Raw genomic sequence first — 15946 nt, 5'->3', positions numbered from 1 at the left:
TATATCTGTTTAATAAATCAGTTTTTTTTAAATGCACCAAAATACATTACCTATAATCACTGAGAAATGGACACAAATATTAATTTTCAAAATGGGGTGTGCTCAATTATGCGGAGCACTGTATAAGAGAGAGCTGCTATTGCTTTATTATTTACCAAACAAGTGGTCCTTATTGACAGAATTTCCATTTTAAACCTCAAATATTCATACTCTCAAAATCTAGTTTTTCAAATTTCTCACAAAACAAAAATAAAAAAGGGCAAAGATATGTACATTAACTACATTGATATGTACTTTGAATACTAAAGCATTGAAAATTACTTTTGTTTTATCCAGGCTGAGTCTATCAGACCAGCGCAAAGTTTTTAACACATTTTTAAAGGCTTTTCTCAAAATAAGTTTCTTTCCTCCTGCACTGAAACAATAAGGGTCCACTTCAGCAGCGTTTACAGTGCAAACATTTTTTTTGCTGGCTATTCACAGTCTTTTCATACTTATAAAGTGCTAAAAACTCCCTCCTTACAAAACTTTGCATCTAGTATGTCAAAGAAAAATAAGAAGGAACTTGACCTTATCAAACGTTCTGATTTTTGTGCAAGAAATGTGTGCAAATGAATGCATGTTTACACATTTGCATGAGTCTTTGGAAGACTGGTACTAAAAACAAAAGGGTTGCAGTGTCTTAATGTAATCAATTGGTTGTCGAAGTATCACAGATCACAGCACAGACCAATACATCTAAAAATAATGACCAAATAATCATTTTTATTCATTCACTCAATTTCTTTTCAGCTTAGTCCCTTTATTAATCTGGGGGCGCCACAGCGGAATGAACCGCCAAAATTTTCACAGGAAAAAATATAATCTGAACACTTAAGTAACGGTCAGACACTTTTTTTTAAGCAGAAACCTTACAGTTTGTACTGGGCTCAAAAACAAAATTTCAGTTAATGTATATTTTTTAGCAATAAGATAGATGTCATCTTAACAGATATTTCTTCTTCTTTCTTTGTTTATTCTTTATTCATTTATTTATTATCTATAAACAGTGAAGTGAATTATTGTGGATTATCTGTGCAGTGAAGTATTGCTTATACATTATAGCAGCAAAAATGCACAGATGAATGTGATGAAAGAGCGGGAATTGTCTGAGGAGTCACTAAAAAACAGAAAGACACTGACTGTGCTGAATTCACTTCACTTTTGTGGCTTGATGCCAGTTGAGCGGTCAAATACACATGTCGAAATGCCCATCTTGCTGTGTATTCATAAATAGTCAGTGGCAAATGAATTCAAAGCAATTCAAAGACATCATTTGTGTGTGTGAAATGTCTTAAAGAGACAGCAGCGGGTGCGAATAATACATTGACGATTAGGGGGGGTCGACTTTTTGGAAATGTTAGTTTGTGTAATTCATGCGTCAGTGAATCAAATTTCTGTATTTATTTAAATTACAATTAATTTACTAATAAATAAAAGTTTTTTGTGTGTTTTGAGGGATATTTAGTGTATTCTGCTCTACAGTACACTCTAATTATCTAATTTAGAAGTTACTGTAGGTCACATTATACAAACTAATAACTAACTAGACTTTACTTTTAGGCTGCATGTAGAAACAAAGTCCTATTTTATGTAGAAACAGTCTTTTAAACACTTTTGGTGTCTATCGGTGGTCTACATCTGCAGTTTCAGACTGCTGAGTAAATACTTTCCTGCATAGGCTGATGAATCGTTATGGGGTGATCATACAGTCGAAGTCAGAATTATTAGCCCTCCTGTTTAGACTTTACTTGTGTTTAATGGAGAGCAGATTTTTTAAAACACATTTCTAATCATCATATGCCATGATGACAGTAAATAATATGTGACTAGATATTTTTCAAGACCCTTCGATACACTTTAAAGTGAGATTTAAAGGCTTAACTAGGTTAATTAGGTTAACTAGGCAAGTAATTAGGCAAGGTATTGTATAATGATGGTTTGTTCTGTAGACTATCGAAAAAATATATAGCTTAAAGGGGCTAATAATATTGAGCTTAAAATGTTTTTAAAAAAATTAAAAACTGCTTTTATTCGAGAAAAAAATAAAACAAATAAGACTTTTTCCAGAAGGAAAAATATTATCAGACATACAGTGAAAATTTCCTTGCTCTGTTAAACATCACCTGAGAAATATTTAAAAAAAAAGAAAATTCAAAGGGGGGCTAATAATTCTGACTTCAATTGTATGTGTATTTATATTATCTATTATTTTAATTATTAATATTATTATTTAAAATACAGATCACAGCAAATCATTTCTCAGTATTAAAGGGCTGACCACCAATACATCATTTTTTGACTTCCTTTAGGGGTGGAACAAGCTTTATTTAGGGGGGTAAATCCCCCCAAACCCCCCTGTAATTCGCACCCTGGACGGCAGCCTAAAAATAACTGGTTATGCTGTCAATATTAATCAATGTTTTAAAAAATGACATTCACTGTTCTCAGCTAAAATTGATTCATTAATGATTTATTAATATGTGTACAATGTATTTATGAGGGGCAACATGGTGGCTCAGTGGGTAGCACTGTTGCGGCTTACAGCAAGAAGATTGCTGGTTCGAGTCCAGGTCAGTTGGCATTTCTGTGTTGAGTTTGCATGTTCTCCCCGTGTTCACTTGGGTTTCCTCCGGGTGCTCTGGAGTACATTGTGCGTAATGTATCTGTGTGAATGAGAGTGTTTGGATGTTTCCCAGTGATGGGTTGCAGCTGGAAAGGCATCCGCTGCGTAAAAACATATGCTGGATAAATTGGCAGTTCATTCCGCTGTGGCGACCCCGGATTGATAAAGGGACTAAGCCAAAAAAAAAAAGAATTAATTAACAAAATTGGCTGTAGTGTATGTGTGAATGAGAGTGTATAGGTGTTTCCCAGTACTGGGTTGCAGCTGGAAGGGCGACTCCTGGTGAATAATAGGACTTGGCCAAAAGACAATGAATGAATGAATGTATTTATGATCTATTTACCTTATATATTTATTTGGTATATGTAATGATCCTGAAGTGGAGATATATGGCTCAATGCAAAATAAGGCTGAAATTAATTGGAAAGATTTTATCGTTTAAAGACTTTAAAGTTTTATTCATATCTAAAGTCTGAAGGTTTTTACCGAGGAATAAGTTCATGGATATTTTGCATGATTATATTCAGCATATAAACAAACAACTCGTATTATAAAAGCATTTAATGAATCATTAATATTTTTTTCAGTCTGCAGTATTTTCTGAAATATGTCAGCAAAAAAATGCTCATACATCTCCCACAATCCCCTCTGTAAATCCCACTTTATATTAAGTGTCTTTAACTACTATGTACTTACATCAAAAAAATAAATACAATGTACTTACTGTGTTTATGATGTATTTGAGAACACTTGTGGTGCTTTTAAGTTGGGATAGAGGTTGGGTTATGGACAGGTTTGGTGGCATGGGTATGTTTAAGGGTAGGTTAAGGTGTAAGGGATGGTCAACAGTGTATTTACAAATGTAATTACAAAAGTTAATTACACATGTAATTACATACAGGTATTTAATCACGCATAAGTACACAGTAAATACATGTATTTACACAATAAGTACATTGTAACAAACTATTAATTCATATGTAAGTACATATAAGTTAAGGCCACTTAATATAAAGTGGGACCAAACCTCTGACTCTAATTAGTCCAAACGAGAGCGAAATAAACAAACATTTTTTACCTGACTTCATTCAATATTCAGGTTTTTGTGCAAGAGATGTATGCAAATGAGCACATATTTAATAAATGTCTCGTTATAATTGTCTCATTTGCATATTTAATAAATAAAAAAAAATTGAAAACATGTTTGCAATTCTCAATGCTATCAATCAAGTGTGGCAATATGAGAACAGTTTTTACCCCATTCACATGCAAGTGTCTCTCCTTATTAAAAACAAAAGTGACCGTAAACACAATAGTCACAATAAAGTCCTTCATCTGTAAACTCACGTGTTGTTGATAATATGAAACTTTTCTCCTTTCTGGAAGCTCAGATCATCTTCAGTACGAGCATCATATTCATAGAGGGCTATAAAGAGGGTCACGCCACCTCCTGAACAAAGACACAGCACATATTTGGTTGTGGTGATTAAATCATACACACTTTTAAAGGAACACACCACTTTTTGGGAAAATTCTTTTTATAACTCATCTTAGAGTTAAATGTTGAGTTGTAGTATTTCTGAATCCATTCAAACAACATCCGCTGTCCTGACATTTTATCCTACCCATCAGATTATGCTACCAACACTTTTATTTGAATAGTTCTGAGGTTGGGGTTAGTGATTAGGTAGGTTAGGGCAATGTTACAGCTTCATATCACACTACTCCACAATAAAATATACACTGGTAGCAAAATTTGATGGGTAGCATATTGCATCATCAAAATGTGCTACCTACTTTTTAAATGGGACAATCTAACAAAGTAGGACAAACCGACAGAACACCAGGTCTGGTGGGAGAACTTTTAGCTTAGCTTAGCATAGATCATTGAATTGGATTAGACCATTAGCATCTCGATCAAAAGTTTAAATAATTCTCTTATTTAAAGCTTGACTCTTCTGTATTTACATCTTGAACAACGACTAACGGAAAATGAATAGTTGCTATTTTCTAGGCCAATATGGCTAGGACTTATACTCTCATTCTGGTGTAATTATAATTATAATTAATATTATATTATAATAATATGATAGTGTTATATTAGCCTGTAAAATAGCCACTTTTCTTTTTCTCTCAGTCTCATTACATGACGTAACTACAGAAGAGTCAAGCTTTAAACAGGAAAATGATGTAAACTCTTAGGCCATTTTTGAATGAGATGCTAATGGTCTAATCCGATTCCATTATCTATGCTAAGCTAAGCTAAATGTGCTCCTGCCAGACTCAGAGATTGGCTGAATGGATTCAAAAATGGTAAAACACACAACTCTTTAACTCTAATGGGTGTTGTAATATGTTTTTTAAGTGAGTGTTCCTTTAATACAAAACATTAAAAGATATCCAACTTTAATAGTTAGCACATCAGTTGCTAGCTGTTTTCTTATGGCCATATACAGTACAATACAGTATCATTATTGTATCTAAGGTTTCTAGGAAACTTAAATTTGAAACTTATTTGTAAACACCTTCACATAAATAGTTTTATTTGATTATTATCTGTACAGTTAAAACAAATACAAATGCATATATTGCACAGAAACTAATATACAGCTGAAGTCAGAATTAATAGCCCTCCTGTATATTTTCCCTAATTTCTGTTTAAAGGAAAAAAGATTTCTACAACACATTTCTAAACTTAATAGTTTTAATAACTCATTTCTAATAACTGATTTATTTTATCATTGCCATGATGACAGTAAATAATATTTTACTTGATATATTTCAAGACACTACACTACCTGACTAAAGTCTTGTCACCTTTCCAAGTTTTAGGAACAACTAATAATAACTTTATTTCTAGTTGATCATTTGGTATCAGAAGTGGCTTATATGAAAGGCAAAAGCCTCTAGATTAGGCTAATTTTACCAAAATAAAATATGATCATGCCTTGATTTTTAATTATTTAATTAGGACAGTAAGCTCTGACTTTTCTTAAACAAAAGTCTTGTCACTAACCAGAAATAATGTCCAGTATAGAATATGAAGTCATGCTGCAGTGGAAACAGAATGAATATTGTGTCTAACTCCATCATGAGCTTGGAGGACTGCATCCATACATCTCTGCACTGACTCAAATCACTGATTAATAAAGTCATCTGGAATGGCAAATAAAGCGTTCCTGCAGGACTCCCAGAGCTCATCAAGATTCTTTGGATTCATCTTCAAGGCCTCCTCCTTCATCTTACCCCAGACATGCTCAACAATGTTCATGCCTGGTGACTGGGCTGGCCAATCCTTGAACTTTGATGTGGAGGCTGAAGTATGAGGAGAGCTATCCTGCTGAATAATTTGCCCTCTCCTGTGGTTTGTAATGTAATGGGCAGCACAAATGTCTTGATACCTCAGGCTGTTGATGTTGCCATCCACTCTGCAGATCTCTCGCACGCCCCCATACTGAATATAACCTCAAACCATAATTATTCCTTTACCAAACTTGACTGATTTCTATGAGAATATTGGGTCCATGCTGGTTCCAATAGATCTTCTGCAGTAGATGATTCATCAGAAAAATCTACCTTCTGCCACTTTTCCAAATGATCAACATAGAAGTCAGTTACTATTTGTTGCTTCTACAACTGGGATCGGCGACAAGACTTTTGTCAGATAGTGTAGTGTTCAGCTTAAAGCGCCGGCAGCTAGCTCTCTGCAACTCTCACATGGTCACCCACTGAAGCTAAGCAGGGCTGCGTCCGGTCAGTACCTGGATGGGAGACCACATGGGAAAGCTAGGTTGCTGCCGGAAGTGGTGTTAGTGAGGCCAGCAGGGGGCGCCCAACCTGCGGTCTGTGTGGGTCCTAATGCCCCAGTGTAGTGACGGGGACGCTATACTGCTCAGTGAGCGCCGTCTTTCGGATGAGACGTTAAACCGAGGTCCCGACTCTCTGTGGTCGTTAAAAATCCCAGGATGTCCTTCGTAAAGACTAGGGGTTTAACCCCGGCATCCTGGCCAAATCTGCCCACTGGCCTCTGTCCATCATGGCCTCCTAACCATCCCCATATTCCAATTGGCTTCATCACTGTCTCCTCTCCACCAATCAGCTGGTGTGTGGTGTGCGGTCTGGCGCAAAATGGCTGCCGTCGCGTCATCCAGGTGGATGCTGCACACTGGCTGTGGATGAGGAGATCCCCCCCATTGTGTGTAAAGCGCTTTGAGTGCCCAGAAAAGCGCTATATAAATGTAAGGAATTATTATTATTATTATTATTATTATTATTATTATTATTATTATTATTATTATTATTATTAAAGCATTTAAAGGCTTAATTAGGGTAATTAGGCAAGTCTTAGTATAACTGGTTTGTTCTGTAGACTATCAAAAAAAATAATAATAAAATAAACATGGCTTAAGGAAGCTAATAATTTTGACCTTAAAGTGTTTTTTTTTTTTTTTTATTAAAAACTGCTTTTATTCTAGCTGAAATAAAACAAATAAGACATTTTGCAGAGAAAAAAAATATTATAGAAAATATTGTGAAAATTTCCCTGCTCTGTTAAACATCATTTGGGAAATATTTGAGAAAATAAAAAACACAGGAAGGCGAATACTGCTAATACTAATACAAGCATCTGAATTAAACCGAATTAAACACACACCTGTGAGTCCAGGAGGACGTGCCGGGTTGATGATGGACGTTGGAGGAGTAAGTGGGTTTGAGAAATCATTGAAGTTTGGGATTCCTGAGTTAAATGTGGGATCGGGGATGTAGCGGGACGGTTCTGACGCCTGCGTCCCATTGAATGCGTCGCAGGAGTTTTGGTTCGACACAGCTTTACTGGCCTTCCTCTGCTTACAGCAAGCACAGCCCATAATATCTGATGTTCTCAAAGCACAAAGCTCATCACCCTGGAAACAGAGCTTCAGCCCATAGAAACAAGATAAAGAGAAATTCATTAGATGCCGTGGGGTCTCTGATGGTGTTCATCTAATGCAATGCCATTCATTTTTAGTTGTGGCTTTATTTAGGACTGTACAAATTGGAGAAAATTAGACTTAAACAAAGAAACAAGGTGGCACGGTGGCTCAGTGGGTAGCACTTTCGCCTCACAGCAAGAAGGTCGCTAGATTGAGTTGAGTGAGTGGAGTTTGCATGTTCTCCCCATGTTGGTGTGGGTTTCCTCTGGGTGCTCCGGTTTCCCCCACAGTCCAAACATAAGTGCTCGCGGTGAATTAAATAAGCTAAATTGGCCACAGTTTATGAGTGTGTGTGTGAATGAGTGTGAATGGGTTTCCAAGTACTGGGTTGCCGCTGGAAGGGCATCTGCTGTGTAAAACATATGTTGGTTAAGTTGGCGGTTCATTCCAGTGACAGTATTAAATTATTGATAACATTATTATTATTATTATTATTATTATTATTATTATTATTAAATATCTATTATTTAAAAAAAACTTTTAAATTTGTGATATTATTTTGTATAACAATAAACAATAAGGCAAAACTCTAATATTTCACTGTTAAATATATTTTTGAAAAATTAATCATTTAGCAGTACATGAATAAGATGAAATATGAATATTTATGGCTTTCTTAATTTCTAAACGTTATAAAATGTTTTAAGGGCATATCTTTCTTCTTTAGTTTTTTGTTTATTATTTAACTTGCCCAAAATCTGTGTTTATTGGATTTCAATAGTCCACCATTGCCATTCATTAATTTGGTTTACACTAGATACAAAATATAGGTACACTTGAGGTTTTTTTTTTTTTTTTTTTTGTAAATTTTTATTTAAGATTTTTCTATATATATATATTTGTTTTTTGTTTTTTTTTTACAGAACAATCCCTTCCCCAACAGTTTTATCCCTTACACACGAGGGGATACATAAAACAAAACAAAAAAATAAAATAATAATAATAATAATAATAATAATAATGATTATGATAATAAAATAAAAATCAATAAAAAAATAATAATAAATTAAAACAAAATATATTGCCATCATAATTACTTCACAGGAGATACATTTGTACAGTACATCAAGTTACATTGTGTTGCATTGTAGTTACATCCAATTACAGTGATGATAAGGTGAGGTTAAGCAACCTCTAAATATGTCATAATACTTCTCCACCTTTTCAGAAACATATCAGTCTTCATTTGTAGACATGCAGCTTTCTTCCATCCAATGTACAGTTATCATTTTTTTTTTTTTTTTTTGCAACCAGTAATAATAGGACAAATCTTGTTTCCTTATTAAACATTTCTTTGGGCAGTGCTCCCAGTAAGCACATAACTGGATCGAGGAGTATTTCTATATCTAATATTATATCTATTTCTTTTTTTAACATTTTTCCAAAATTCTTGAGTATAGAAATGTCCTTGAAATTGAATGCTTGAAATAATACATTAAAACACTATAATATTTAATCCCAGTGCCATATATGATTAAAATTATCTAATAATTAATTTACCCATAAATTATATATATATATATATATATATATATATATATATATATATATATATATATATATATATATATATATATATATAAAAGTAAATATAATAATAAGAAGAATAATAATAATAGGAGTTTGCATGTTCTCTCTGTGTTGGTGTGGGTTTCCTCCGGGTGCTCTGGTTTCCCCCACAGTTAAAACACTCGCACTATAGGTGAACTGTATAAGCTAAAATGTCTGTAGTATATGTGTGTAAATAATAGTGTACAGGTGTTTCCCAGTGATGGATTACAGCTGAAAGGGCATCCGATGCGTAAAACAAATGCTGGATAAGTTAGCAGTTCATTACAGTATTTCATTAAAAATACTGTTACTGTTATACTGTTTATACAAAATTGGCTATTTTTCATATACTAAATGCTGTACTATTTACTTATAATAAATAAATAAATAGTACAGCATTTAGTATATGAAAAATAGCCAATTTTGTATAAACAGTATAACAGTAACAGTATTTTTAATAAAGCGGATTATTCAAAGGTCTAAATATTAAAAATGAGTGCACTGACGCTCATGAAAGAATTGTTTCTGGGAACCATAACCTTTTTAAAACCAGCGCATCTGGGTTAAACCATTGAGCTTTACAGTGCACACCACAGGCACTTGTAGCTCCTTTTGTTAACCATATCTGGTTTATAATAGCCAGCTTGTCATTAAAACAGTATGAAGATGGTTAGCACATGTTGCCTTACAAAGTCATAGTGAATGGTTTGTTAATAATGAGAATTATTCCTAAAGTGTGACCCATTTCATTTGTAATGCAAGTATTGCAACTATGTTGACTTTAGTAACTGCGATCAAATGACGCAAATTAAAACAAGATGCATTACATGTGTTCATAGGAAACGTAACGTAATTAGAATAGGGCAGCACAATATGGCCATGTCTACACTAATCCGGATCAATTTGAAAACGGAGTTTTCCTCTAAAAACGCTTCACGTCCACACTGTAATTTCAATTCGTTTTCCAAACTGTGTCATCCACACTGAAACGACTACAAATGCTTTTAACATGTACTGCGCATGCGTGAAACGTAAGACGCTTCAGCATTCGTATCCTTGCCTGACGTTTATTTTCTTTCCGGCTCTTTGAAACGTTGCGGCAAAATGTCAAGAAAAAGCACAGAGTTTTTTAAATGGACTGACAATGAAGTAGAGTTGCTGCTTCGAGTAACACATGAATGCAAAGTTGCAAAAGAGAGTGAAAATGTACACTGGGAGACGTTCCAAAACAAGTACGCTGATATACTGGACCGCTTTAAAGAACAGCATCCTGCTGATGACGCTGCTTACCCTCACAGCAAAGAGCTTACACCCCATTCACACGGGGCTTCAGCGTCAACGCTTGACTGAAGGCGTGTCTGAAGTTGGGGCTGAAGCGATCGTCATAAAGCGTCAGCCAATGAAATTCAGTCAGCAATAGGCCCCTGTCTGAGCTGGTGTATTTGCATACAGCGATCTGATTGGCTGACGCTTCCGTTGGCGCTTGAAAAGTTGAGCTAGTCCCAACTTCTGCAGCGAGCAATGCTTCTGAAGCGGTGCCGACGGATCCACAATGCAGTTCGGTAACGCCTGACGTCACCCATTCAAAGTGAATGGGAAGCGTTGACGCTGACGCCCCGTGTGAATGGGGCATTAGAATGACCAAGAGGCGACACTCTAGTGTAATTAGGCTAAACAGCCACTAGCGGGCGCGGCGGCCTTTTTATAATGAAAACTCCAATAGAACAACAGCATATTAAAAGTCTGTTAAATAAACTATTAAAAGTGCTGCTGATTGTGATAGTAAGTGTTGTATTGTCGTCTTTCAGGTTGTATCTCAGCTTTAATGCACTTTTTAAATAAATAAATAAAAAACAAAGCAGCTGCTTGCCATCACAACAGTAATGAGATCCAATGGACGGCCGATCACTTTCACTCCAAAATGGCGGAATCCGGGCTGTTGCTGGGCGCTGCTGTTGCAGTGGAACGTTCTGTTGAGTGGCGCCTCTTGGTCATTCTAAGCTCTTTGCTCACGGTAAGGACGACATCACTAAAATCATAATCACAACAAAATTAAAGTAAACGATTTAGTAACACGACTGTGTCACATGACAAAAAAGGCGTCATCGTTTTCGAAAGACTCCGTTTTCACAGTCTACAGTACGACACGAAAACGGCGTTTTCAAATTTATCCAGTTCAGTGTGGACGGAAGGGCAAAACGGAGACAAAAAATATGCGTTTTCAAATGAAAGCTTCAGCTTTGGGCTTCAGCCAATAGCAGAACAGCAACTATTGGTGAGGCGGACATAAAGATAGCAAGGCGCCATCTGATTGGTCAAATTTAGATAAATAACCAAGGCATAAAATAAATGTAACTTATCACACATGTCTAGGATATCTATATTGCATATATACTATCATCACAAATCAATAATTGTGTGATATATTGTGCAGCCCTAATCATTATTACTATATTTAACTTATTGAGCACCAAATGCAAGTAATCCGACACAATAACAATACTTAAGTGTAAATGTAATGGATGCAGGAACAGATTCTCCTCTCACCAGATCCTCAGATCAGCTTTCCATACACACCATCATCCTAAAGAGAAAGAAAAACACAAACAACACACATTTAAGAAGACGAGAAAGTGCAAATGACTTCTTATTTTGTGACTTAACACTTTTTTTTTGCGCTGCTTCCTCTTTCTTTCCTGTCTAGAGAAAGGGAAGTGCTCTGTTCAAATTCCCCCTTGAAAATATCTGTGTGTGTGTGTGTGCAGCGTCCACTCGTTCAACCAAAAACCATGTCCTGTATTTCTATCACACTGACCATCAGTGGATCAACAGGATGCCAGTTTTTGCGAGCTTTTCCTGTCCGGCCCACTAAAACCTCCCCCTCATTTCCTGTTCAGAGGGTCCAGCTGCAAATGGGGCACAACATACACAACCTTCAGACAATCGTTTTTCTTTCTGCAAAGTGAAAATATTATAAACTCGCTCCAAGATGCACATAAACATCCCAACAGAGACACATGAGCAAGACGTCACGCTTAACACATCAGCAAGCCTTTCTGTTCGATAGGTGTGCTGGAGAAAACAATAGAGGAATGTCCACCACCCCATGCCTATTGTTTCCATTTTTATCATGTCTCTTTAAGAATTTCCCATCATGCTTCATTCATATCTTCAGCCTGTTATGCATGTGATGAATTACGGATAAATGCTGCACTGTTTACAATGTGGTGGCCAGTATTTTAGCATTAAAAATATGGTAATGAATGCAAAATTGATTTCTAATTTTACCGTAAATGATTGTATTTTATTTATTTATTATGTTAGTACTATGAAGTACTATCATCTACATGTCATATTATTTGTTACACAGATGTAAACACAAACATGTGAGAAAGTCATTTAATGAACCAATGCTTATATCAAAACTATTTTAGAATAAACACCATGAGGAAAACTCACATAGTAGTGGTGTAATGCATCACAAATCTCACGGTTCGGATCATGTTATGTTTTTTTTAGTCACAGATTGGATCATTTTTCGGATCAGCCAAAAAGGGGAGGAGACCAGTTTAGTTTGCTTTCCATTTATTACAAAATTAGCACTGCAAGATACTTTTGGTATTAACAAACAGAACTTAGAAGCTGTAGTTTTATTAAAAATAAAATGAAGAAATAATCAGCTGAATAAAAATAGTAAATTATTCAGTACTGTGAAAAACTCACAACTGTTACTCCTACTTATGTTTATTTTATTATAAGACAGAAGAGACCAGATATTTTTGTTTATTTATTTATTTATTTATTTTATTTAATTTAATTTTATTTATTTTTTACTATTAAAACTATGTGTCGACAAAGTGGCTCAGGGGTTAGCAAGAAAGTCGCTGTTGTTCCGAGTCCCAGCTCGGCCAGCTGGCGAGTGTGGAGTTTGCAAGTTCTCCCAGTGTTGGTGTGGGTTTCCTCCGGGGGCTCCAGTTTCCCGCACAGTCGAAACACATGCGCTATAGGGGAATTGGATTAACTAACTTGGGCGTGGTGTGAATGTGAGTGGGTATGGATGTTTCCCAGTATTGGGGTGCAGCTGGAAGGGCATCCGCTTTGTAAAACATGTATTGGATAAGATGGCGGTTCATTCCCGCTGTGGAGACCCCTGATGAATAAAGGGACTAAGTTGAAGGAAAGTGAATGAATGAATGTTCATAAATTAAAAATAAAATGGTTAAATAAATTAAAAAAAAACTTATATTCCTAAATGGATTGTAAAAAAAAACTATAATATATATATAAAAAATATATAATATATATATATATTAAAAAAAAAATATATATATATATATATATATGTATTAATATACGTAATATTTTTATATTATACTTTTATATTATATTATACTATACTATCTATACTTTTTATAATATAATTGAGTCTTTTTAACTGTAATTTGCTATCAAATTCATAAATAAATAAAAAAGTGTCACACAGGGAATTCTAGGAAAAGTACTTTAATGATTATTCATTTTAGATAGTTAAAGTCAGAATTATTACCCCCATCTTTGAATTTTTCTTTCTTTCTTTTTTTTAATATTTCCTAAATGATGTTTAACAGAGCAAGAAAATGTTCACAGTATGTCTGATAATATTTTTTCTTCTGGAGAAAGTCTTATTAGTTTGATTTCGGCTAGAATAAAACAGTTTTTATTTTTTTAAACACCATTTTAAGGACAAAATTACTAGCCCCATTAAGCTATATATTTTTTCGATAATCTAAGCAACAAACCATCATTATACAATAACTTGCCTAATTACCCTAACCTGCCTAGTTAACCAAATTAACCCAGTTAAGCCTTTAAATGTCTCTTCAAGCTGCATTGAAGTGTCTTGAAAAATATCTAGTCAAATATTATTTACTGTCATCATGACGAAGATAAAATAAATCAGTTATGAGAAATGAGATATTAAAACTATTATGATTAGAAATGTGTTGAAAAAAAAATCTGCTCTCCGTTAAACAGAAATTGGGGGGAAATAAACGGGGCTAATAATTCTGACTTCAACTGTATATTTAGGAAACTTGCTGTTAACCAGGTTACAAATTTTTACTGTAGATATAACAGTTTTTTACATTTGAAGTCACTGCCAGTTTTTACAGTGACTTCTTCTTCTCTGTTCAGACAATCATAGGTCATCTGATATGATGTCATGATCCACAAACGGAAAAGATGCAGAATGAAAATTAATTTCATTGTGCAAGGAATTAGCAAATAAACTATCGCTGCATGACACAATATTTGCTGACATAATTGACTGAAAGCAAATCACTATAGCTGAATAATGAAAGCTAGCTCCAGTGTCGTCTGTTGGCTTTGAGAACTGGGCATACAGGGAGAGCAGGTTCGGGGAGAGAAACCAGAAACGTATTTTGACACTTCAATGTGTCTGGAGAAAAGAAATCATAACATGCTGAACACCTTAATTTTGCAATTAGAGTTTAAAAGCATGTGAATACCCATAATAAATAATAGAGAGATTGGTGAACGCTTTTGCTTTTGGTTCACATTAGGTTGATCTATTGTCTTTTTATTATAACCGAATTGAATATAATGATGAAATTGCATTGATGTAGTTGACTCTTTTAGACTGAGCTCAGTTATCTTTTATAGTTATTATTTACAATAAGGTTTCATTAGATAATGTTAGATAATGCATTTACTAACAGGAACATACAATGAACAATACATTTACTACAGTATTTATTCAAGCTTGTTAACATACGTTTGGTTCAAACCGAGCATCAGAATGAGGAAGAAAGGTGATTTAAGTGACTTTGAACGTGGTATGGTTGTTGGTGCCATACGGGCTGGTCTGAGTATTTCAGAAACTGCTAATCTACTGGGATTTTCACGCACAACTATCTCTAGGGTTTACAGAGAATAGCAAGAAAAAGAGAAAATATGCAGTGAGCGGCAGTTCTGTGGGCGCAAATGCCTTGTTGATGCCAGAGGTCAGAGGAGAATGGCCAGACTGGTTCCAGCTGATAGAAAGGCAACACAACTCACATAACCACTCGTTACAACCATAGACTGTAAAATATATGGACGTAGTATCCGTGACATCACCCATAGGTTTCTAAAGAGCACAAAAGAAGCCACAAGTAGGCGCGGCCAACCGTCGCCATTTTGTTTGCGCGTCATCACACCCACGACGGGATACCAAATAAGGAGACTGAGCGGAGAGTGAGCGGAGCTACAGCCACCGCTGGCATTTTGCTTGGACCTGGTTCAGACACACTTTACTTTGGGAAAATACTTTATCAGCTGTGACTCGTTTGTATTCTGACCACTTGTGCTTGGTTGTACACTATATCAATAAAGTGTTTAGACTTTTAAAAACACTGCTGTAATACATTGAGCCACTAAACATTGTTCTTATGACATTTTTCAACAGTAGGAAAACGCGAATTACTTCCAAACACTTCAGATACAGTCTGTGTTAGTTAATGCAAGACTATTGATGAAATCCAGCATGACACTGTATGACAATGCTTCAGATGACTGTTCTAGAGGCTACATCTAATCAATCTGACAGATTCTGGAGTGCATTACAGCTCTAAATATAAATATAAATGGTAAATGATCTTAAATAAAACAAATACATGTATAGAGATGGTATATAAGAAAATAGAAAATTGGAAAAACGTTGCCTGGTCTGATGAGTCTCGATTTCTGCAGCAACATTCGGATGGTCGGGTCAGAATTT

General features: G+C 35.1%; 1 protein-coding gene across 2 annotated transcripts in view; it reads right to left on the bottom strand.

Annotated features, from left to right (window-relative positions):
• The window catches only part of yrk (Yes-related kinase), a 74000-nt gene that overhangs the window by 28367 nt on the left and 29687 nt on the right, over positions 1 to 15946 (bottom strand). For both annotated transcript variants that reach the window (NM_001365553.1, NM_212781.2), the window contains exons 2-4: positions 11737 to 11773; positions 7320 to 7581; positions 4013 to 4115 (exon numbers count right to left, since the gene is read on the bottom strand). In NM_001365553.1, coding sequence (NP_001352482.1) covers positions 4013 to 4115; positions 7320 to 7533 — 317 coding nt within the window. In that variant the 5' untranslated portion in view covers positions 7534 to 7581; positions 11737 to 11773. The remainder of the gene's footprint in view (positions 1 to 4012; positions 4116 to 7319; positions 7582 to 11736; positions 11774 to 15946) is intronic.

The sequence above is a fragment of the Danio rerio genome, chromosome 19, assembly GCF_049306965.1.
Source record: "Danio rerio strain Tuebingen ecotype United States chromosome 19, GRCz12tu, whole genome shotgun sequence".
In the NCBI taxonomy this organism is placed as follows: domain Eukaryota; kingdom Metazoa; phylum Chordata; class Actinopteri; order Cypriniformes; family Danionidae; genus Danio; species Danio rerio.
This window is presented reverse-complemented; position numbering and strand designations above follow the sequence as displayed.